The following is a 24,074-nucleotide window of genomic DNA, read 5'->3' on the forward strand; positions in this document are numbered from 1 at the left end:
TGAAGAAGAAAAGGGATAACTTGGGGTAGATAATAGGAGACTGGGGCAGTGCTTTAATCCAACTATGGCAACCCAGGAGCCGTCTGTCCTGACCACAGGCCTTGGCCCACAGCCTTCCAACAGCAGCCCACCCTCCATCTCCACACATCTCAGGCACACCAATAGAGTAACAAAGGGACTGTCTGTCAGGTCAGTGGTCCTCTTTTCAGAGCAATGTTCCATAGTGAAAGGGCATGTTCATCTCCCCCGGTGGCTGTGATGGAGTCATACCACAGCACAAGAAAGCACCCTCTGCTAGAATCCCACGGAGCACAGACAATGGCGGGATACTAGACTCCCTGGCAATGAGGGACAGTGCGCTCAACAGCAAGGATGTGGAGGACAACCAGAAACAAGAAGGTGGATCCTGGGAAGCCATAAGGACAGGAAGTATGCAGACCAGGCCTTGAGAATCCAGAAGCCAGACTCTGAAAAGGACGGTGTGTAGGGAAACAAGGGAAGAGCTAACTGAGCTGGTCTTTCTCACAACTGGAGCCATAGAACACCTTTTCATATCCAGTCATATGTAAAGGTGCCTAATGATCACCAGCAGTAACACCAGACCTGAGGGACTTTTTTTTAGACTTTGCTTAGGCATCAAAGGTCTAGTACATGCAGGCTCAGTGTGGAAAACAAACAGGAATGATGAAATGACACCACCATCCATCTTACTGCATACTGAAAGTCTCTCCCCCCTTCTCTCCACATGCACACAATGGTGCTAGCTAAGCAGGAGCTCACTTATTGATGTCACGAATATTCAGAGTCCTGTGATTTGCCAGACCCTGTGCTTAGTTACACAGGAATAAAACAGTCATGGTGATGTCGTCTTTTGTGGACCCTATAGAAGGTGAGAGATCCTAGCAGGCAGGAGTTAGATAGGTAAGTGAACAGGTACACAAAATCATGGAATGTTACAACTAGAAAGGACCTCAGAAACCATCTAAATCATCTGAACCAGAGATTTTCAAGGCTTTTCTAAAAACATTGCAAACTACCCTTTTCTAATATTAACATTTACAGAGAACCACAATGTAATAAAAGTGACTTTAAAAACCCACAAGAGTTGAGGCAACAGAGTGGGGACAGCAGGGTGAAGGGTGAGGCCGGTGGCTCTGCAGAGTCCCTGCTACTCAGCCTCCCCCTGACTTCTGGACCCCTCCAAAACCACAGAGCCTCCCCTCCTGACCAGGCGTCACAATGCACAGTTTGAAAAATCCATGACCCCATTGTCCAAATCTTCAGTTTTACAATGAGGAACTTAATGCTCAAGCCTTTTGGGTAGTTTGACCAGAATCCCAAATTCATCAGAAAAACGTGGACAAGGACTCAAGTGGCCTGAATTCCAGTTCAGTGCCTGCTGTAACTCACTGGCAGGGTCTCAACAGCTCACATTGCAAAAGTTTGAAATGTACAACAGCTGCCTTTTTTTTCTTTTCTGTTTTTTTTTGTTTGTTTGTTTGTTTTTTTTTTGTTTTTTTTTTTTGTATCCAGATTTCAACAGACCGGTCTGGGGGAAAAATTCTAAAATCAGGACTTTTGGAAAACACAGCACTCTGGTTGTAGGTACACACATTCACAAGACTCTTTCTCTTGTCCAGAACTTCAGCTTTGGTTTATAAAACATAATTTGTCTATTTGCTGAATGAAAAGTTGTAACATAATGTAGTTAAATCAGTTATTTCAAATTAGAAAAGGAAACTAAATTTTATATAAGGACAAATTTAGATCCCTATCTACACTGGTGAGAAACTCTGAAGGCTGTCCCCATTACAATTAAAAACATGTCTTATATTGAGATATATTCCATCTCCTGATGCATTTGAAATGAGTGTTATATATGAGAAAATGACATTTTATGAGGGAATTTAAACATTTTAACCAGAACGAGGAAAAAGTTCAAAACCATCATATATTGTAGAAGCTTAAAAAAAACATTGAAGGTTCAAAGTACTATATCTCTTATTAAATACACCCCCAGGACACACTGAGGCACGATGCTACCATAGGAGGGCTGCACAAATGATATTGGTTAGGATGGAAAGGAACCACAGAGACAGTGGGGAAAAACTTAAAAGGGTGGAAAGCTCGTAGGACTCAGGATCTTGGAGCCCAGACTTGGCAGCAAAAATAGGAAATATGTTCTTCATCTGGCAAGAATAGGCTGTATACATTTGAAATCACTGACTGGATGGAGTGAAAAAACTCCATCCAGATTCAGATGAGGAATTAGGTAAAGGGTCGGAAAGGCGCAGTGGGGTATAGCCGTCCTCTCCCCGAGTTTTGCTTGGCGTGCTACATCATGGCCACAGTATCCATCTTTCCAAACACACTATATGTGCAATAGGCAAAAACTACCTAATTTTGCTTTAAACCTCTTCAGAATGTGGGGTTTAAGCGTCTGACTTCAGCTCAGTTCATGATCTCATGTTTCGTGGCTTTAAGCACCACGTTGGGCTCTGTGCTGACAGCTCAGAGACTGGAGCCTGCTTCGGATTCTGTGTCTCCCTCTCTCTCTGCCCCTCTCCCGCTTGTGCTCTTTCTCTCAAAAATAAATAAACATTTAAAAAATATATAAATCTCTTCTGAATATGATTTTTATTTAAAAATCATTTTCTTCCCCACCACAATCTTCCTTAGGCATTTGTGACAGAAGCAGTTCACCCAACAGTTAAATTTCAAGTAAATTACAATCCACTTAAATTATCTCCGATTTCTGCTTGAACTTTTGTGCAGTGGTATCTCTAACTTTTCTAACAATGGATAGATGCATAGAGTCATGTTTGAAGTTAAAGACCAAAAGTATAAAGTAGTAATTATGAACAATGTACACTAACCAACAGTTTTTACCATTAGGATTCTTAAGTCTTTTCTCTTTTAAGTAAATATACTACTAAAGATATTTTCCTGATTTTTAAAACGAACAGTTATTTTTATGCCATGAATGTTTAATTATAAAGATAGCTCCCTGAAACGTGTTAATATAAATGCTACTTTTTTCTCAATATTCTATGGAAAACATACTGCTCATTTATACTAGCCTTTGACTTTCAACAATCTTGCCTTAAAATATTTTGCAATTTTCAAATACACACATATACAAATATCTTGCCAGCTCAGATCAAGGAAAGCAAGAGTAATTCATAAAAAAGAATAGGTTTTCAAAATCATAGATTATTACATATATTTGCTGGAGAGATCACATTATAGCAGTGGTTTTCAAACATTTTGGTCTTAGGATAGCTTTAAACTCCTAAAAATTATTAAGGACTCAAAATAATTTTTATGTGGATTATCTGTAACAGTATTTACTGATCTAAGACTGAGAAGATTTAAAAATATTAGTTACTTTATAAAAAACAAAATTAAAGGTTAACAGAAATTATGTTTTCATAAAACAAGGACTGTATTTTCCAAAGACAATGAGTGAAAACAATGGCACTGTTTTACTTTTTAGCAAGTGTCTTTGCTATCTGGTTGAAAGACAGATTCTTCTATCTGTTCTGCATTCAATCTATTGCAATATCTAAAGACTTGTCTCTAGAAAACCCAAGGTGTACTTGTGAGAGAATAAGGGTAAAAAGATAAATGACATCCTATTATTATTATTATTATTATTATTATTATTATTATTTAGTCCTCATTGATCCCTCTGGTACCTGGAGGGGAACCCTAGAGCATACTTGAAGAATTGCTGCTCTGTAGAGCTGTTTGTAACTGCTATTCTTTCAGAAATTATAAACTTACACGTCTCCATGCCTTCATCATCATCATCTACTGCAGGTTTATCATAAGACTTGTCAATGGCAGCTCTGAAGCTCTCATTGCATCCCCTTCCTCTGATTATTCGTGGCCGTGGGCGGTGGAAAGGAATATCCCCATTCAAAGTCACCTCAGCGACTGCTGTCTGCAGACTCTCTAGTGAGCTTGACTTCTTCAGACCCAGGGACGGTCCTACATCTCTGCTGGGGGAACCTTGGAGGTTTACAAAAATTAAAACGTTAGTTAGAATTAATGGTAAAAAAAAAAAAAAAAGAAAGAAAGAAAGAAAAAAGAAACAAAAAAAGAATTGGAGGTGAAACTGATATCCCTGAATATCTACAGATTGCGGAAAACATCAGGGACATAAATAAATTATTCACTCAGTGAGTTCTAAGGTGCGGATGGAAATGTTATAAAAATAAAGGAATGGTAAAAAAAATAATAAAGGAATGGTAACTAATTTTAATTTTTCCCAAATATATATTAAATTTGGTTTATTTTCTCTATCTTCTTAGGAAAAACTCTAAGTTATTAGTCTCCATGTTTAGCTCAAGAGATAAAATTTTGGTCAAATCATTTGCTCCAAGTATGTAAATAATCTAAAAGAAGCAGAATAACCCAGAGCTCACTTGATGAGAACGCTAAGGTAAGCAACCAACAGTAAGCTCCATAACTTAACAAATCATTTTTTGATAGTTTAAGATTATTTACAGTAGAAATTAAACTTTCATCTCAGTGAAATCTCTTCTGCATCGTACTGCACGTTCACACAACTCAGTAGGTAGAAAGAGCACAAAAGACCACATGTCACCAATATAATTAGGGCACCCTGGCAACAGGCAGAAACCTGAACCTGGGAAATATTAATGTTCTATTGGAGAGAATGATGGAAGATTTGAATAGAAACAAATTACATAAGGGCTCTCACTAGAGAGAAGTATAGGAGAGACCACGGAGCGGAATACAAGTCCATACATCTACAGGCTTGGGAACGATATCTGCTTGTGAAACAAGCAATGATCAAAAGGAAGAAGAGTTCACAATTAAGAAGAAAATTTCACTAGACTGGCAGGGGAGGACTCAGGGAATTAACAAGTTGGCTCTGTTTCTTGAGGATATAGGGCAGGAAGGCCTGAGAGAATACCAGCAGTACCAAGCTTTAAAAGGCAATCAAAATGGATTTCTTTAAGCAAGAAAGACAGCCTCATCCATCACTGCCTGACCTAGCACTCAAAGGCAGATGAAGTTGGCCTCTTGATGACTGAAATACCAGCTTGGTACCACTGCCTGGGCAACCCAGGTTTTAGAATTAGCTCGTCACTTAGACTGTTAAAAAGACAGGTACAAAAAAATGAGAAGGTAGGAGAGAGCAGGTAGTTTCTCTCTACATGGGGTCATCAAGCACATATGTTCATCAATAATTAAGGAGTAGCCTGGACATGTTATCATGTAGAAGGCAAATAATTATGACATGGGCTTTGCATGGCTCAGAGTACAAAACAGAATAAAAGATAAACTGAGAGTCAAAACAAGAATTATCTTTTAAAGATTCATTTACATCTTGCACCTAATTTTCACAATGGGGTAGCAGTTGTTAACTTAGAATAAATATGTCAAAAATGTAACATAGGCAGAAAGGCAGACAGATGATTCTAATGAAGAAGTAATATTCCATCAGTTATTGTGCTTGGAAGAAAAAGATGATTTATTGAACTTTCTCAGTGCAGGATCGTATATATTTGATTATTTTATGACAAAAATTCACATGAATTGTTTCTTCCCAGGATGATCAATCTTACTTTTTCTCTTGATAGGCACTATAATTTTTGACAAGTTCATGTTCTAATACCCTAAAAGTTATGTCACAAGAAGGAAAATGAATTTGGTTCCAGAACTAAACAAAGAGTAAGAAATCAAGGAGTCAAACAGAATAGGAAAAGATCACTTGTGGGCAGGGACGTTTACTTTATACTTTCAAGAATTGCCACTAGGAAAATCTTTCTCCAAATAAAGCATATATATCAATTTTCATAACTACCAGTTGTATTTGAGTTCTATAAACTCTGAGAAGGCAAATATTTGACACTTTATTGGGAGCATATAGGACATTTGTATGTACATATGTATGTGTATTCATATCTATCTATCCATATTTTTCCAATAAAGATTTCATGCTTCATGTAAAGATTTTCATAAAAACATCATTTTTTTCTTCACAAAACATTAGCTGTACTCAAAGCACTAAACATTTTAATAATGAATTTCAGAAATCGCATGAGTATTTACTACAATAAATGTATATCTATATATAATGCATATAAATATTTATGTATGTATATATAAATACATATATATATGTAAGTGTATGTATGCATTAAAATACATAAACAAAAGCAAATCTGGTAAAAAAATGATGAAACTATAAATAAACAATAGATATTCTGTAAGCATAATTTAGGACTTACCTATCTACTCTTCTCTCTGAAATTTTAACACTGTATTATGTTCGTGATGATGTGTATTGTGTAGACAGGAAATCAATGAATTATTGCATCTACATTAATGTATGGTTGAAAATCTTCATAGTAAAAAGTTATACAAAAAGTCAAAATTTGTAATGTGTGAATCTACGAGGGATCAGCAAACCATGGGCCAAATCCAGAGAATCCATTTGTTTGCATGTATTCTGTGGCTGCTTTCATGTCATATCTGAACTAAGTAATTGCTACAGAGACTGGTCTGCAAGGCCTACATTATTCACCATCCAGTCCTTTACAGAAAGAACTTGCTGACTTTTTATCTGTAACAAGGATATCAAATATGTAAGTATGATATTTGTCAAAGAAACTTTAATGAAAGTTTTATTAAATAATACCTTAAGATCCCTGAATGAGGGCTACCGAGACCCCTGACATAAACTTAGCGCTTTATTAGTGGTGAAAATTAAAGATGTCTTTATATAAAGTATGGGCTAAAAATTAGTTTTATTTACACACACACACACACACACACACACACACACACGTCTTTTAATTGTAAAATAATATTCTAAAGCTCTTTATAAATCTTTTGGGTCATTAGGATACTTTGGTTATTTTTTATATTCAAGGATTAAACTGTTAGAAACCCATGGGACATCTGGGTGCCTCAGTCGGTTAAGTGTCCAACTTCAGCTCAGGTCATGATCTCATGGTTTGTGAGTTCGAACCCCACGACAGGCTCTGTGCTAACAGCTCAGAGCCTGGAGCCTGCTTCGGATTCTGTGTCTTCCTCTCTCTCTGCCCCTCCCCCACTTGTACTCTGTCTCTCTCTGCCTATCAAAAATACATAAAATGTAAAAAAGTAAAAAATTTAAACTGTTAGAAACCCAATTCTCTTCTTATTCTTGTTCTCTCTTTTCTTTCATGAAGAAAATCCTCCCCTCCTCCTGCCCCAAATATCATAACAGATCCTTAAATCCAGAAATAGAGGGGAAAATCATAATCATACTATTTTCCCTAAGCCTATTTTTCTATTCCTACCTAATACCCCACTTGCCAAAAAAAAAAAAAAAAAAAAAAAGTAGAGGATGTCTTTTGCAAGGGCGAAGGGAAATGGAATTCAATTTTCATTATGAAAGGCTTATGGCTAGACAGATGATCTATGCTAAAATACCACTGTGACTCTACCAAAAACCTTTGGACTAAACTGTAAAATCATGATCATCTTAACAATTCAAGTGAAGTGAAGAAAGAAAAATAACTGAAAATCTGCTCACTGTCTAATACTGCAGGGTGGAAAAGATCCTTGTTAGATATTTTATTCATGTAGACTTAAAACCGATAGACTAAAAGGTACTTTGGTGTCTATGCAATAATTTTTTGTCACAAGCTTTTCCAGTTTACTTTGGTAGGATAGATTGTACACAGTGGGGGGGGCAGGGGAGAAAAAAAGAAAAAGCTCTTTTTATCTAGGATCTAACATTTTAAAACACAATAAAAACACAAGATTCAATTAGATTATAAAATCTGCCTTCTCTCCATGAACATTATTTTACGTTTTCAGTTAAACTCTGGATATCTGGATATCATCATTATTTTTTTTTTAATTGCAATAATGGTCTTTTCCTTTTAGTGGAAGTTAGTTAAATAAATAATTTCCTGACTGTACCTGACTGGCGTAGCATATAAAGTCATGTTCTTTAACCTAAGCAGTGTGAGTTGGTTTTTATGAACATTAATTTGGACAGGGCTTACTTCTTTAAAAGTATTGAATGTTATTAACTCCAAAACTAATTACTCATTTGCATATATGAACTATCAAATAGTTTTTCTTTAGCCCTGTTTCAGAGTTTGAGTGAACTTTATGTTTGATCAGAGAAATAACTACATAATAAGGGCTGAGGCTATAGTTAATTGCCTTCCACTATAGTTAATCCTATAATTTATTGGATGTAATTTTCACAATCTATCTTTTTACTCTACAGAACATGAAAACTTCAACCATGTCCACAATAATCTTTACACATGTATATAGATACATATTTTTTAAGGCTAAAATTAATTACTACTGCAGGTCAAAAAGGTGAATTGAAGCTAATTAGTGCTAAGTGATATGACTACATCATACTGGATCTAGAATAATTAAAACACTATTCCAAACTTATAACAATAAATCATAAATGTGCCATTGTACAAAATACATTACTTTAATTATACATGAAGACTTTCCTGTGATTATTTTCATAATATAACATAAAAAGTAAAATCTAATATAATGAAAAACCCAGTTCAATATAATCCATTGATTCTACACAATGGCAGCATTTTAAACTTCATTATTATTATTTTTTAATGCTTATTTATTTCTGAGACAGGCAGAGAGAGAGAGAGAGAGAGAGAGAGAGAGAGAGAGAGCGAGCGCATGAGCATGGGAGGGGCAGAAAGAGAGGGAGACACAGAATCCAAAGCAGGCTCCAGGCTCTGAACTGTCAGCACAGAGCCTGATGTGGGGTTTGAACTCAAAAACCATGAGATCATGACCTGAGCCAAAGTTGGAGGCCAAACCGACTGAGCCACCCAGACACCCCTAGGCAGCATTTTAGAAGCAAGCCCTAATGAGTTAAAAAAAAAAAAACAAACAAAAACCTTTGAAATAGGTTCACGTCAAGATAAGGAAACTTATGCATTACATAGTCTAACTCAATGTCAGACAACTACAAGCCAATTCTTGCATCTGAAGAAAAACTGAGGTTTTCTGAACAATGAAAGACAGCAATATTGGATTCTGTCATAGAGTGAAAAATATTTATATTTCTGCTATTATCCTTCAAATCAAAATCACCAGTTTGAGAACCATTGTTTGGATATCAAGCTAGATACCTAGTAAATGACTTAGACACTTAAGAGTTTACTAGAAGAGATACTGTTTTTAGGATTTTGATTTTGATTTAATTGCAACAAAACATTCCTATACAAATATAATTAAAATTTAGGTTGTTTTTAGCATTTTTGAAACACTAAATTATATTTCCATTTAGTAGGTACCACCCTGATAAATTCCTTCTAACAGGAAATTTTTCTTTTCTCGTACAATGTGATTTCCTAAAAATGAAAACATCCGTGCAAGACTGGAATATTTATGTTTACATGCAATATGATTGGCAGCTCTATAATTATGATCAGCTCCTTGGACCACAGTTTCTATGGCAACAGTCTAACTGTCCATTCTTACCTGCTTTCTGGTCATCCACTGTATTGAGTTTAGTCTCGTCAGCTACTGTTAAAAGGTAAATGTATACTGGTTAGCACAGTTAGTCCCCACAGCCCAACATGCTTCAACCATTCCCGGATCTTTCCAGTTAGGTGATCATTCTTAGGTAATATTTCATGCAAATAATATGAAACATCAAGCAAACATTCATAATCAAAAAAAGGGGGGGAAAGCAGTGTCTCCATGCAAAATGCCAGTCATTTCACAGACACGTGTGTTATTTATAAGTTAGCATATCATAATTAGCCAAGGCAATGCATCGCCAAATTTTTGTTTTATGCATGTGATAAATTAATGCTTTTAGTCTTGAAGTACAAACAGCCACCACAGAACAGCATAAATAAGTTTCAGCTGATTAAGAAAGGTTTTTAAAATCATTTGATCGGTTTATAGATAAAATTAATTACTTTACTTTTTTGTTTGCTTTTTGGTGGATTTGGATTTAAAAAGAGACACTACCTGATTGGTGTTTGATTGAACAACTATGGTTATTTTCCTCCTCTCATTTGCTTCCAAACACTTTCTACAATAAATATTCTCCCAAATTATTACTTCAATTAAATGCCTTAATTATCAACACAGAAGAGTTTCTATTAAATAAACCTTAAAGAATAGCAACGAAATGAAGTATATCATGAAGTAACCAAATTCTAGACATGGATTGAGATAATGGTTTCTCTCCAAAACTTCTCCTTCTAGTTAAGAATCCCACAGCCAACCAAATACGATTTCAAAAAGCTGGTTTTAAACATCCAAAATGTTAAAACACTTCATCTTCCAAATAAAGATGCATGAACATAGCATGATATGCATGTGTTTGTTTCTTTGATCATCAGGAAAACATATATTTTAACATATTGCACATTATGTAAACATGCCACTTATGAGAAATATAGTTATCACAAACTCAGAGAAAAACTAATTTTTGCCAAATTGCCACATTTCACATTTATTTTTTCTATTGCTTAAAGTAAACAGACATGTGTTTGGGACTATCAATTTTAATCCGAAAGCATCAAACCTTATTTAGATAAAGATTCATGGAGATTGTACTCACTACCTAAATCCATGCTTTTTGATTTTCGCGTTTTAACGAAATCCAATTGACTGGCATCTGAAAATTGCTTTGTGCGTTTTTCTGACATACTCTGGCGTCCAAATCCTTCTCGTTGAAAAGCAAGAACTGGATCAACATCTGGACTCAAAGAGCTGGTATGAAGAGAAAGAGAAACATAAAAATATTTACTAAAAAAGAGGACATCCAACTTTAGGAAAGATCATATATGCCCACATATGAAAGTTATATATATATATATGCATATTCCCCAGAAATGCTGAAACAAAAATATAGTCCATTAAAAAAACAACAACGAAACAACTGTGGCTGAATAGGAGGTGATGGGAAAATACAAAATTAATTTAAGTGTAAAGTCATTCTTTCTCCATGTGAGTTCTCTCCTCCCTTATTTCCCTCAGTTTCTTCACTCTGTTCCCTAATACATCATTATTTCTAAGTGACTATCAAAAATAAGCCTGGTATATTTTAGAAAATGGAAGGATTGAATATCTGAGGAAAATTTTCATATATGAATACAAATATTGACAGCATACAAGGGGCTCTATGAATTGTAATCAAATAGAAGTTATAAAATGAGTATGTCTTTAATCTTGGATGTCAGAAACGTACAAAAAAACACCTTTGTGGCAGGTAGTTTCATGAGAATGTAGTTTCTCAGCAATATTTATTCAATGGAGAAGAAACCAACACAGCAAATCTTTATAGGAACCTATTCTAAGGTGTTGTGCTGGGTCAAAGTCAGGAAAGGAAAAGAAGAAAAAGGTCTCTGTTATCTACAAGTTCCTAACAAAAATACTACAACAGAAGGACCGAGCCAATGCTGTGGATGCACAGATGGGAGAATGAACAGTACTGGAGGGACACAGGAGACCAGATGACATTTGATTTGGGTGACACCAACACAGAAGTCCAAGCAGAGATGAGGAGGCACACAGCAAACTATTGGTAACAGGACACAGTTGGAAGTGGAAAGGGATGACACAGCATCACTCCTATTCGTAAAATATCTGTGAACACTTTAAAAAGGATCACAAGGGGAGCATGTGGGTGGCTCAGTCAATTAAGCATACAACTTCGGCTTCAGTCATGATCTTGCAGTTCGTGAGTTCAAACCCCTCGTGGGGCTCTGTGCTGACAGCTCAAGAGCCTGGAGCCTGCTTTGGATTCTATGTCTCCCTCTCTCTCTGTCCCTCTCCAGCTCATGTTGTCTCTGTCTCTCAAAAAATGAATACGTGTTAAAAAAAATTTTTTTAAGCACTTCTAGGTGTTCTGACCAGAGTTCATACAATAAAAATGGTTTTTCTCTGTGCTGGGAACACTGAGTCAATCGCTCTTTTGTGTCAGCGCCCTGCCACCTTCCTTACCTGGCCAGGTAGGAGAAAATCCTTCCACAGCTAACTAAACATACTAAGAAGGTCAGTGGCCACTGCCACCATGCCAGCAGAGTTTATGACAGCCTTCCTTATGTTTCTGATGGAAGCAAATTTCTCTCGCTTTTATGGCCGTAGAGAATTACCATCCACACAGGTAAAGGAAGAGTGATCTGGTTTGGATATATATCAAAAATGTAGCTGCAGTTTACTGTGCATGAAATGATAGTTGGCTCTTAGAGAAGAACTAAATCCAAAATTGTGAAAAGAAAGACATCAAGGAAAATGCTTTGCTGTCAGGTTAAGTGACCTGAAATGTTTTGAGCCTACTGTATTAATAATGCTCAATAAAGAGAATAGCAGCCTTACCCACCTTAAGAGGCCAATAAGGGAATTCAAGGACATTATGTAAAAGCCCTTTGTAAACTGCAAACCACTATACAAGGTAAGTGATTATCACCCCACAAAGACTTTCTATCTCAAATTATCAATATAATACAAATTATAACAGAGATGGGGTCCTTAAAAACACTCAAGGATTCGGGGCGCCTGGGTGGCGCAGTTGGTTAAGCGTCCGACTTCAGCCAGGTCACGATCTCGCGGTCCATGAGTTCGGGCCCCGCGTCGGGCTCTGGGCTGATGGCTCAGAGCCTGGAGCCTGTTTCCGATTCTGTGTCTCCCTCTCTCTCTGCCCCTCCCCCGTTCATGCTCTGTCTCTCTCTGTCCCAAAAATAAACGTTAAAAAAAAAAAAATTAAAAAAAAAAAAACACTCAAGGATTCTGAACAGCCTTTCCCAATCTTTTCCACCAAGTACAGAGTAGGACCCCTAGGATGACACAAGATAGGTGCCCCTTACTCAGAATTTAAGGAAGCACTTTCAGGCTCAGGCAAGTAGAGGGTCAACACCTGACAGTAACTCCTTCCCTATATTTTGTATCCTGGTCACTTGGCTTGTCTCACCCTAGTCCTGGCCCAGGTATTGAGAAATGAGAAGATGTATCCCACAGGCCCTGAGAGTTCACCAAGAACAGTTTTATTTTGTAAAAGACTATGTTATATCCTAATAAATGTTTTCTTCTTTGTACTATACACTTAATCTTTTCATTTTTAATATACCATATTTTTTCTGTAAAACTTTGAATAAATTTGGTGTACTAAGAAAAAGGGTCATGTTTATCTTGAAGCCTTCAGTGCCCCTCCAACATATCACTATGATTACATACTGTGTATACATATATGTGTGCATGCATGTAGGTATTTATAGCTATAGCATACATTATATATATAATTACACATTGCTCATATTTCTTAAATTGATATATGCTTATATATTAAGCTCTTGTAGTAGTAGTCAGGTACTACTATGCTTACTATAGTTTGCTTATAATTTCTAGAGCACATATACCCCAATTAAAAAATACAGTTCTAGGGGTGCCTGGGTCACTCAGTTGGTTGAGTGTCTGACTTTGGCTCAGCTCAGGATCTCACAGTTCATGGGTTGGAGCCCTGGGTCAGGCTCTGTGCTGACAGTTCAGAGCCTGGAGCCTGCTTCGGATTCTCTGTCTCCCTCTCTCTCTGTCCCACCCCTTCCTACTCTCTCTCAAAAATAAATAGACATTTTAAAAAGTTAAAAAAAAATAGTAAAAATAAAATGCTAAAAAAAGGAAAAATATAGTTCTAGAAGTAAAAATTAAAAACCCATAGAAGAACTATGATGCAATTTTGCAAGAGTAAACTCTATATTATCTATTTTCAACAAGAATAATTATTTCATATGTTGAAAGCTGATCTTTTCAATATTCTGCTCATGAAATACATATTTAATAGAAATTATTGGTAAAAGCTTGTTCAAAGAAATACAAATTGTTGGTGCTAATGTTACCTAAATACCACACATCGGCATATTTTTTAAACTAATGCCATATCCTTGGAATGATGTTGTCACTAAGATTAGAATTGCCGGTTTACCTTGTTTCTCCTTAAAAACACTATTAATGTTCCCTGAAACAATTAATGGAGTGAAAAAAGTATATTCTACATTAACAAATTAAAAGTTTAGCCATTTTACATATTTAGCCTTCCACAATTGTGCAGTGAACTGTAAACATACACAATTTAAAATGTCAAATGAGTATGTGTGTTAATAAGTCTTAAAATAACTAAATATTTTTAAACCATGACATAATTAATTCTTCCCTATCAATATACCCATTAAACTAATTTTAGACACAATAAACAGTACACTAGAATATTTAACAAGTTAAATTGCAAAACTGACAGCTGATTCTTTAAAGAATGTAACCATACCCTGACCCCCCAACATTATTAAAATTCCAGTTATTAATCCTGTCTTATTGCCCTTTTGTTTTCATAACATTTTCATCAAGGATTAGGGAGATATTGTCAGGCTAGAAAAGCTTACATTTTCTGCTGTGATTCAGAACAGCTGCCATTCTTGTTTGGATAACCCTTCATTCATATTCCTTTCCTTGCTCCACTTTCCCCACAGCAAAATCGCACAAGTCCTTACCATTTTATGGATGCCCTTAGAGAAATTAATGCCACAATCTATTCCTGCTAGTTACTTATTTATTTTCACCAATACAGCGCTTTCTAAGGCCCCAAACAGATCTATTCCTATGGCCACCTCCACAATTCTCATCACGGTGGAGATTCAAAGGCTTTGTCCCTAAGTTGAATACTGCAAATATCTAATCCTTACTTTCCCTGTTGTTGCTTTCACTTTCAGAAACAGATACAAACTGCAGCAGTATGTGGAACAGCATCTGTGGATTTCAAATGGAATTTGACTTTACGTTGTATTTTCCTCCTCTACATTGAACCAAAAACCTCATTCAAAAACAAGCTAATATCATGCAGGCTTGAGTGTCACTCTATTTCTACATCTTGTGTTTTCAATAAAAGACAGAAAAGAAAGAAAGAAAGAAAGAAAGAAAGAAAGAAAGAAAGAAAGAAAGAAAGAAAGAAAGAAAGAAAGAAAGAAAGAAAGAAAGAAAGAAAGAAAGAAAGAAAGAAAGAAAGAAAGAAAGAAAGAAAGAAAGAAAGAAAGAAAGAAAGAAAGAAAGAAAGAAAGAAAGAAAGAAAGAAAGAAAGAAAGAAAGAAAGAAAGAAAGAAAGAAAGAAAGACAAGACAAAGATGGACTCTTCAAGGATCCAAATAACAGGTGGGACTATTCCAAGAGAACATCTGCAGAATTCACAGGTGAGTGTGCTGGATGCTTGTGTGGTTTTGTAAGGAGCGGAGAGGAGGGCTGGGGAGAGGGTAACTTTGCTAAGATCACCACTATAATTGTTAACACAAATCAACGCCGGCCCCCACAATCCTCCTATCTGATAACAGATGTGGCCACAAGTTCGGGTAAGAACAGAAAACAGCAACGGGTAAGTGGTAAAGGATTTAAATATCATTTTGCTGATGTATTCATGGAACACCCCAGAGAAAGGGCAATAAGAAAATTCTGGTATAACACTTCACATGGCTTTGTTAATTATCACTACAACCTCACAAGGTCATCTCTAGAAGGGACTTGCCTTTTGGCTTCTGGATGTGTATAATTACTAGGCATGCAGATTGTGGCACACATCCACATTCACGTGCCACACATTGGCTCAACAATATCAAATGCTTTATTATGTTTTGGAAGATACAGGAGAAAGAAACAGCATTAGGCTGCCCCAAAAGTCATAATGTTAAAAGCAAGCAGGAAGCATTTTAAATGGCAGGGTGACAGCACTATAAAAAGAAAACCTTTAAAAAGCTTCTTCCCACTCCCCGAACATAGCAGCTATTAATTTGGCCAAAGTCATCTAATTGTTATAAACTTTCAGTCACCTCAGAGATCTGCTTGAACTGATTTAATAAATAATAATCATCAAATTAAAACAGATCTAAAATAATTAACAATGAGACTTAAGTGAGTAGGTTTTTTTTTTTCTTTTTTGGTTAGTGGTAATTTTGTTGTAGTTTTGGCTGAATTATTAAGTACAGCCCTGTAAATGCTAAAACAATGGGGCAAGATTACAGAGTTGGTGGGAATCTTTTATTAAAAGAGTGATTATTAAGAGTATTAAAATCATGAAAATAGGACACTGCCATAAAAAAATTGATTAACTGCACTTAATGATAGACCATTTAAACATAAAATGAAGGTGATTGCAATTAACTCATGTTTTCCAACCCCGGCACGTGATCTTACCAGTCTGCTGAATCACTGATTGCAGCCTTAGCCCATGCGCCAGCGTCTGTGGTCACAAACCCCACGTCATCATGGGAGCTGGAAGATGACTGGTCAGAGAGATGTGGAGGAAGCACTGGCAACCTGTCATCTTCTATAATGACAGTGTCATCTTGGGGCATGTTCACTGTGGGGGACAGCTGGTATTTACCTGCCCAGTGGAAAAAAAAGTAAGAGAAATTCTAGATATCCATCTAGATATCCATTATGTGTATTCATGTTAATACTTTACAACACTAGAAAAACTCTACATTTCCAAACATCTGCTCAACCTGGTGGAACAACATAGAATGAAGGAAATTTATTTTTCATAAATAAATGTCCAGCAGAGGCCTCAAGTCTGCTCCCTCCTCTGACATGGCAGCTATGTAGCTCTTGGCACAGTATTCAATTTCGCTGGTTTCAAGTTTCCTAACGCCAAAGATGATCTCCAGAATGTCCGCTAACGTGAAAATGCTACACAGATTCTAAGTTGCAAAAGTCCTTTGAAAAATTTTACCAGGAAATTTATAGGGAAGCCCTGCAGACTTACATCAATCATTCACCCATTCATTCACTGGGACATACCACATAGCAAGTATGTAAGAAAGACTTAAATCTCGGCCCCCAAACAGCTCACACCCTAGAGAAAGAGACAGACATACAAAAACTGATAAGTGATTGGTGCTGTGAAGGATGTGCTCAAAGTACTATGGCATTCACTTGTGCTGTAATTGCCTGGGTAGCTGAAGGCAGAGAATGCTGGGGATCTTAACAAAAGTTAACATCACAGTCGGGCTTTGAATGATGAATATGATCTTTTCTGCTAGGAGAAATGAGGACATTGATTTTAGACATCGGCAACTACAACATTAAATTCATGATGGAGAAAAGCTCACAGTGCATTCTGGTGACACTTCAAAGATGAGTACATGCAGAATCAGGACCTTGTGGGGAGATGGCAAGAGTGATCTCGAAAAGATTAAGATCTAACTGCCTAGGGGTGCCTGGGTGGCTCAGTCAGTTGAGCGGCCGACTTTGGCTCAGGTCATGATCTCGCAGTCCGTGAGTTTGAGCCCGCGTTGGGCTCTGTGCTGACAGCTCAGAGCCTGGAGCCTGTTTCAGATTCTGTGTCTCCCTCTCTCTGACCCTCCCCTGTTCATGCTCTGTCTCTTTTTGTCTCAAAAATAATTAAACATTAAAAAAAAAAAATTAAAAAAAAAAAAAAAAGATCTAACTGCCCAAATTTTCAGGCCGAGCCTGTACATTTTCATTTATTCAATTTGGATATAGCATTCTTGGTAAAGAAAGACTCTCTACTGTCTACGGTGATCAGTTTCTTTCAGAAAAATCTGCTCAGGTGCATGGGTCAGCATGACAGATGTTTATATTTCTTGGGACAAAATTATGATTCAAGTCGTGAATCCTTAAAGATAAAGCTGGGGTCCAAATGATGCCATCTTCCTCCCGAAAGCACCCATACTTCTTCTGGCTTCCTCCTCAAAAACTGTGCCATAATTTTGAATAAGAACTCATTGTGCAAGGCTTGGGTCCAAGTGGATATGTCATAAGAGGCCATACTCACAGAAACAAACAACACAATATGATGCAGGCCCACTGGCCTGGCTCTCTCAACAAAGCAAGAATTGACAATTTCCCTGTCACTTTACAGCAGGAGGGGAAAACTCTCATTTTAAGTCCAATATCCCAATCTGGTAAGCCAGCTTTACTGGCTCCTACCCAAATAAAACGGATTGCTGTATTTTCCCTTCTACAAGCACCATTTTATACTTTACATGGAGCCCACTTCGGATTCCGGGTCTCCCTCTCTCTGCTCTTCCCCTGTTCACACTCTGTCTCTCTCTCTCTCTCTCTCTCTCTCTCTCTCAAAAATAAAAATAAACACTTTAAAAAATTAAAAAAAAACATAAAATAGCACAACAGCAACATGTGGAGAGTTTTTAACATTTTAACATCAGTCTTAAGATCTAATTTTTAAGATAAACATTCATAAGAATGTACAAATGATTTTTTTGTTTTCACATTATTTTGGCAATTATGGGATGGCATATATAGGCTTGAAGGATTTTAAAGATATATATCATTCTAGACCTTTAACAAAGGAAAAATTTTAGGTTGATACGTATCTTTCCAGGACAACCCACAGAAGAAGACGTGTTAGAAATTTCAAGTGTATTCATCATCTAGCACCAACTACTTTATTATAGAAATACTATATGCTCACTGAAATATCAACACAGCTTTTTATCAAGGAAAACACTCTGTTTTGATTTGACATGTGTTCGTTTTGAGAAACTGTGAAAACTAGCAACTTTTTATGAATGCTCATGATTATAAAGCAAATCAAATTTAATACTTCATTGTTTTCCTCTCCTGAATTCAAATCACTCATTTACTACTTGAGTTTTTGGACTTTAGTACAGAAAGACAGAAATCTGTCCAAAAAATTATCATTCACAAATAAGGTTGGACATTCTAGTACTATTACCAAAAGAAATATGTCCTTCTCAAGACATACTTTTTTTGCCCAAAAAGTGTACAGAATGACAAAACCAGTTATGCCTGACAGCTCACCACTGACAAGGCACGTGTCACAGCATTAAATGCCAAGTCCTCACAAAGGCAAAATTTAATGAAAGGAAAAATCACGATGTAATTACAGTGCACTCGTTTTTAAAAACAAAAACTAAAACTCCTGGGTTTACACAATATATTCTGAGAGACAGCCTAATAAGCAATATGGAACACTGAATGGCTCTTCATATGACAATCCTTTTTTATAATATGCTGTTTTGAGTAGAAATATTGTACCGTAAGTGATCCAAAATTTTAGGCATAAATGGCAAGAAACTTTCCTAATAGTAAGAAAACAATTTAGCTTTTTTCTCTCACCCATGATTCTGGGGGCTAATATTTCAAAGATCTGAGAATTCACATTTTTCATCAATTTCCCACTTCTTAACATGCTTGCCAGGAATTGCGGTTTCTGAACCTGGAGGCAGGAATATACAGGGAGTAATGGACAACTCAATTATCAAACTACATGTTTAACAAACTCCACCTAAACAATACCTCTTAATGATGTGTGCTGGTACAGGGCACATCATCAATGTGAAACCTTCCAAGGGTGACTTGAGAAGCCTGTGATCTGTTTTTAGATGGATAAATATTCCTCCTTCCTCAACTAGTTAACCAACAAACTATAAACTAAAATTTAAACCAGTCAATATCTTAAAGAGGAGTGAAACAATGAGATACAGATGATTGGTCACTAAACGTTTATTCATTGGTACATTTACATAGAAGGCAACACCATTAATGACACTAGAAACAGATGAAAAGTTTTCCAGTGATTTGACTCACAATAAAAACGACATTAATGTTCCATTTTTCTGTGTTGAATTTCTAACATGATAAAAACATGCTGAACAAAAGTATTATTTAAACTCACCACAAATCTATGAATATAAAAACTACTGAGATTAAATTCTAACATGAATACACCAGATTTGGGGTTGCTTTAAAAAGAAAATTTGGGGAAAAAAAATTAAGGTTCCATGTCCCCAAATGTCAACTTGTGATGTATTTGGGCGAGAGTGTTGGTTAAATTAACCATGCCTCTTATTGTTTTGTGATTATTAGATTAAGATAGTCCAGCAATTTGTAAAAAAAAAAATTTAAGGCTTTTGTAAAAAAGAAATCGTAGGTAGGATCTCCAGAGATTTCTTTTCGATGAATATCCGTGATAGTGGCAAGTAGGTCCTTACAGAAGACATTTGGAGAAATCTTGCCTTGGTGACAACTCTGGTTGATTAGACCACAAGCTAGGAGGACCGATGAAGGTTGAAGTAGTGTGGGACTCGGGACTCAGAAAAAAACACATCCTAACTGATTTAGAAACACAGAAACCTTGTGGCTTCAGACTTGTCACTTAATTTCTCTGATCCCTAATTCCTCTGAACAGAAGATAATTCAGTTGGAGTAGATACCTAAGGTTATTTTCAAAGATGAGGTTTTGATTTTTAGATCACTTTGTTTGCCAGAATAGAACAGATTCTGGAGGCTGCCTAATGTCTTTTGCTTAAAGATGTAGATATTTATAAATTGATGTTAATAAAGAATGAATGTCACTAATAGTTATTGTGTGGTCTCAGTATTCCCTAGAGAGGTCTACTTTTAGAAACAGGAAATAACCAAAAACAACATAAAACAAAAAATCACCATGGGATCTTGTGACTTTGTTCCTTTATCTGTTAAGTGGGAAAGTGTGGCTGATGACCCCTGACATCCTTCCAAGTCTAACATCTCTTCCTATTTTGATCTATTTTTTTAAAGCTTCCCTCCTGAGATGTGTTCCCACAGAAATGAGTTAGAAAGCCGCAAAGCTCCTTTTTGGTCTAGAGTCTCACATGATGAATTTTCACAGGTGAAAACTCACCCTGTTTGCATAAAATTAGTCATTTCTTAAAGTAATAAGCTGGAATTTCAATACAAAGCTCTAGTTGAATCATAGCAGATCATGAAGTAAATACCACCATGTCCACAAGTGTGTGTGTAGGAGTTATTCTAAACATACAAAAGACAACCTGTAACCACACAAGAGCTACCTGAGAAACTTCCATGTACCTAGGTAATGTGCAAATCAATACATACTAGCGCGAATGATTTAGCCTAATAGAATTCAATGCTCTAGTATCTTATATTTGGTACCTTGTTTTGGCATTTTCTTGTCAGCTAACATCTTTTCCATGATTTCTAATTTTAGCAAACTATTTGTTTCTTAGGGTCGCTGATATTGGAATAGGGAACGATGAAGACTGAGGAATTCTCAAATTTGCAAAACTCAAGACATGGGATCGGGTTACGCATATACATTTCTCAGGGTAAAACTATACAGGATCCCTAGTTTCCAGTTTAATGTGTAAAAGCTAGCTTAAGAAAATATCTAAATCATTCAACATTAACTTGGCCTATCATCAGAGGGTAAAGAGTCTGCCACCCCCACTCCCAAAGGGCATGCACAGTACATCACAGAGCACATAGCTGGGAGGGAAGTGCTGCCCAGGGGAAAGCATCTGGAGTCTGAAAAGTCCATTCCATTTCTAGCAGGGGGAGGGGAAAACAACAGTAATACGAACTGAAGTGGACTAATGAAGCCACAGCTAACAAAATCAGGGCAAACAGACTATGAAGAAAATGACGGAATCCTTAACCCATATAGACAACATTTCAAAAGGTCACTAGGTGAATTTTGGGGTTTTTTGGTTTTTTAGTTTTAGTTTTTCGCCTTCCTCTGAAGCATCAGGGATTGGAGGCAGGACGCAGGTTACAGGAACTGGTGGACCAATGGTCTGATTCAGTATGGCAAGTCCTATGTTCCTATAATAAAGGGGAAATTACAGCGTATCACTTTGTATGCACACAGATCCAGGGACACATGCACTCTCTTTCTCTCTCAAGGGTCTGAATTTTCATCAGTGAAAAAAGTATTTTACAAAGATAAAGTTTTACACCAAAACCAAGAAGTATGGAAAATTCAACAGCAGTGAAAAGAGTGATCATTAATAAGCAAAGATTAATGTGGTGAACTATGTACAATGTGTGTCACCGAACAGGTGTAGAATGGTTTTTAGTATCCTTCCTCTACTTCCATTTATGCCAACCTGGCAAAAGGAAAAATATTGACAAAGTAAAAGCAGAAGGCTGGCAGGTCTAAGTTCTATGTGCAACAGAATAAGAAATTGAGAATTTATCAATTTTTCCAAACTAGAAAGCTAGAAAGTCCAAAGGAAGAACAGAGAATTCTATTAGCCTTGTTCATGTGTTTTTCCTGTCTTGCCCAGAAGAGAGTTCTGTGTATGCAGAGACTGTGTCTTTCTCATTTTTGTATCTAGAGCAAAAGTATACACACAAATGTCTTGTCAATAGCAGGCTTTCCAGAAACGTCCACTGATGAATGAAATAAATTCTTGCTCCAATGAGGCTTCATAATGGAAACCTGATTTGTATTAAATCTTCATTAAATGTATCAAAATGGAGTTAAATTTAGGGTTTTACTTGGGAGCCTTGTGACACATACCAGCGATAAAAGTGTTTTATGTCAGGTGCTATTTTAATCAAAAGTTTCGTAGGTTTTAAATTTGAGAACTCTCACAAGTTAATCCCAAGATGAGCAACTCAGTAAATCCAACCACTCCTGTGGCAAAGCAAGTCTTTATTAACTGGATCTGTTAGTAGAAAGCTGAACCGCTGCAGAGCAAGCGCTAATGACCTCATTACCCACTGGGGCCGTGCAGACAGCACGGTGTCGCATCTAAACAAAGGATGCAAAAAACTAGCTTCCAGATTTTAAAATGAGGGCTTTGAAAAAGTAGAGATGCAATTAAAAAATGGTAACATCCTATTAAGCACATACCAAATAAATGCGAATATTTCATATACATGCAAATGTGTAGATATGTATTTGTTCCTCTCCCTCTAAACAGTGCTGCTGTGGGAAGAGATTCAACTTTTGAATTCTTCTTGCCCCACACTACTACATTTTGATTTTTTCCTAAAACCTGGCTTCACTTCTTATTTCAAACAAGCTAAAAATATCTTGATCACTGAAAATATTACCATGTGACTCCTTTCTTTTCTTTTTCGCCCCACACGTTACAGGATCTAAAATTCACTTAACAAAATCAATGTATTGACTTACTCTCTTCACATTAACACTTCCTGGATGATTATAATGAACCTACTCTTTTTCCTCTTGAAAACATGGGCCTCCTTTACATTAATATTACATTAATAACCTCCCAGTGAACCAGGAAAGCATAAAAATAAGTTGTGATAAACAGAATTTTACCTGACTCACCCATTATCCTACTGAGTGCAGCATTTCTCGTGGGTGATTCATCGAGCCCCTCAATCCCACTGTAGAGGGAATGGGAGATTCTTCGTTCTCGATCATCCAATACTGTTTCAATGGGCAGCTCAGGTCCAGAGGGGCTCCCAGGTGACTTCAGCTATAGAGAAAAGGGGGCAAGGGAAAATCAGTACTGGAGGCCCATTAGCAGCATGGGGGAATTATAACAACTTGCCCAAGGCCTGTATCCAACTGGGTACCAAATGAACTAGAACTTTTCACCCTGTACCAAAATAATTTGTGATGACAGCTCTGCCTAATGACCAACTTTCCGTGCCACTTTACACTGTGCCTCCCATGAAGTTCTGTCAGACTGCAGCCATTGGAGGAAAAATATGTATATTAAAAGCTTTTTTTTATAACTTATTTTGCTGCTTATTTTTTCAATTTGACTGTTAGTATCGGTTGAAGTCAATTTAAGTTATGGTTTAATTCAGAATTCTTTATGAGATGTTGCTCTGCACAAAGGATGCTTTATCAGAATGGAAGCTGGAACTCAGCTACATGATTTAGACCTATGGTAGGTAAATACACCTAACAATTAGCACACATCTCTGCGTGTGCTGCAAGAATTACTGCCTACTCTACAAGACCTCAAGACCACTTGTGAGCTTGGGTGTCTTGAACAATTCAATGAGCCTATATTTCTTTGGCTAGAAATTCGGGAAAAAAATCATTCTATTCTCTTACTATAATCTTAAATATAAGGTAGTAAGTAACTGAAAAAAAAAAAACACTTTAACAGCAGACAAATAATATAGAAGTAGGGATCGAATATTCTAATGAAGCAAAGATGTGTATGTCACAAACACAGACAATCTACTAAGCAAAGAATATAGGTCAGTTTTTATCACCACGAATGAAAACAGTATGTGGCATTCTTTAAAACAGCTGTGCCTCCAAGTCA

At 36.6% G+C, this 24,074-nt stretch overlaps 1 protein-coding gene across 22 annotated transcripts in view; it reads right to left on the minus strand.

The window, feature by feature from the left end:
* The window catches only part of PARD3 (par-3 family cell polarity regulator), a 678,503-nt gene that overhangs the window by 210,650 nt on the left and 443,779 nt on the right, over window positions 1-24,074 (minus strand). For 9 of the 22 annotated variants that reach the window (XM_045061110.1, XM_045061107.1, XM_023256517.2 and 6 more), the window contains 5 exons: window positions 23,108-23,267; window positions 16,219-16,408; window positions 10,610-10,761; window positions 9,514-9,558; window positions 3,787-4,014 (listed from right to left, as the gene is read on the minus strand). In XM_045061110.1, the coding sequence (XP_044917045.1) occupies window positions 3,787-4,014; window positions 9,514-9,558; window positions 10,610-10,761; window positions 16,219-16,408; window positions 23,108-23,267 (775 nt within the window). The remainder of the gene's footprint in view (window positions 1-3,786; window positions 4,015-9,513; window positions 9,559-10,609; window positions 10,762-16,218; window positions 16,409-23,107; window positions 23,268-24,074) is intronic. The other 13 variants (XM_023256519.2, XM_023256518.2, XM_045061112.1 and 10 more) reach the window with 8 other exon arrangements.

This window comes from Felis catus, chromosome B4 (assembly GCF_018350175.1).
Source record: "Felis catus isolate Fca126 chromosome B4, F.catus_Fca126_mat1.0, whole genome shotgun sequence".
Classification (NCBI taxonomy): Eukaryota; Metazoa; Chordata; class Mammalia; order Carnivora; family Felidae; genus Felis; species Felis catus.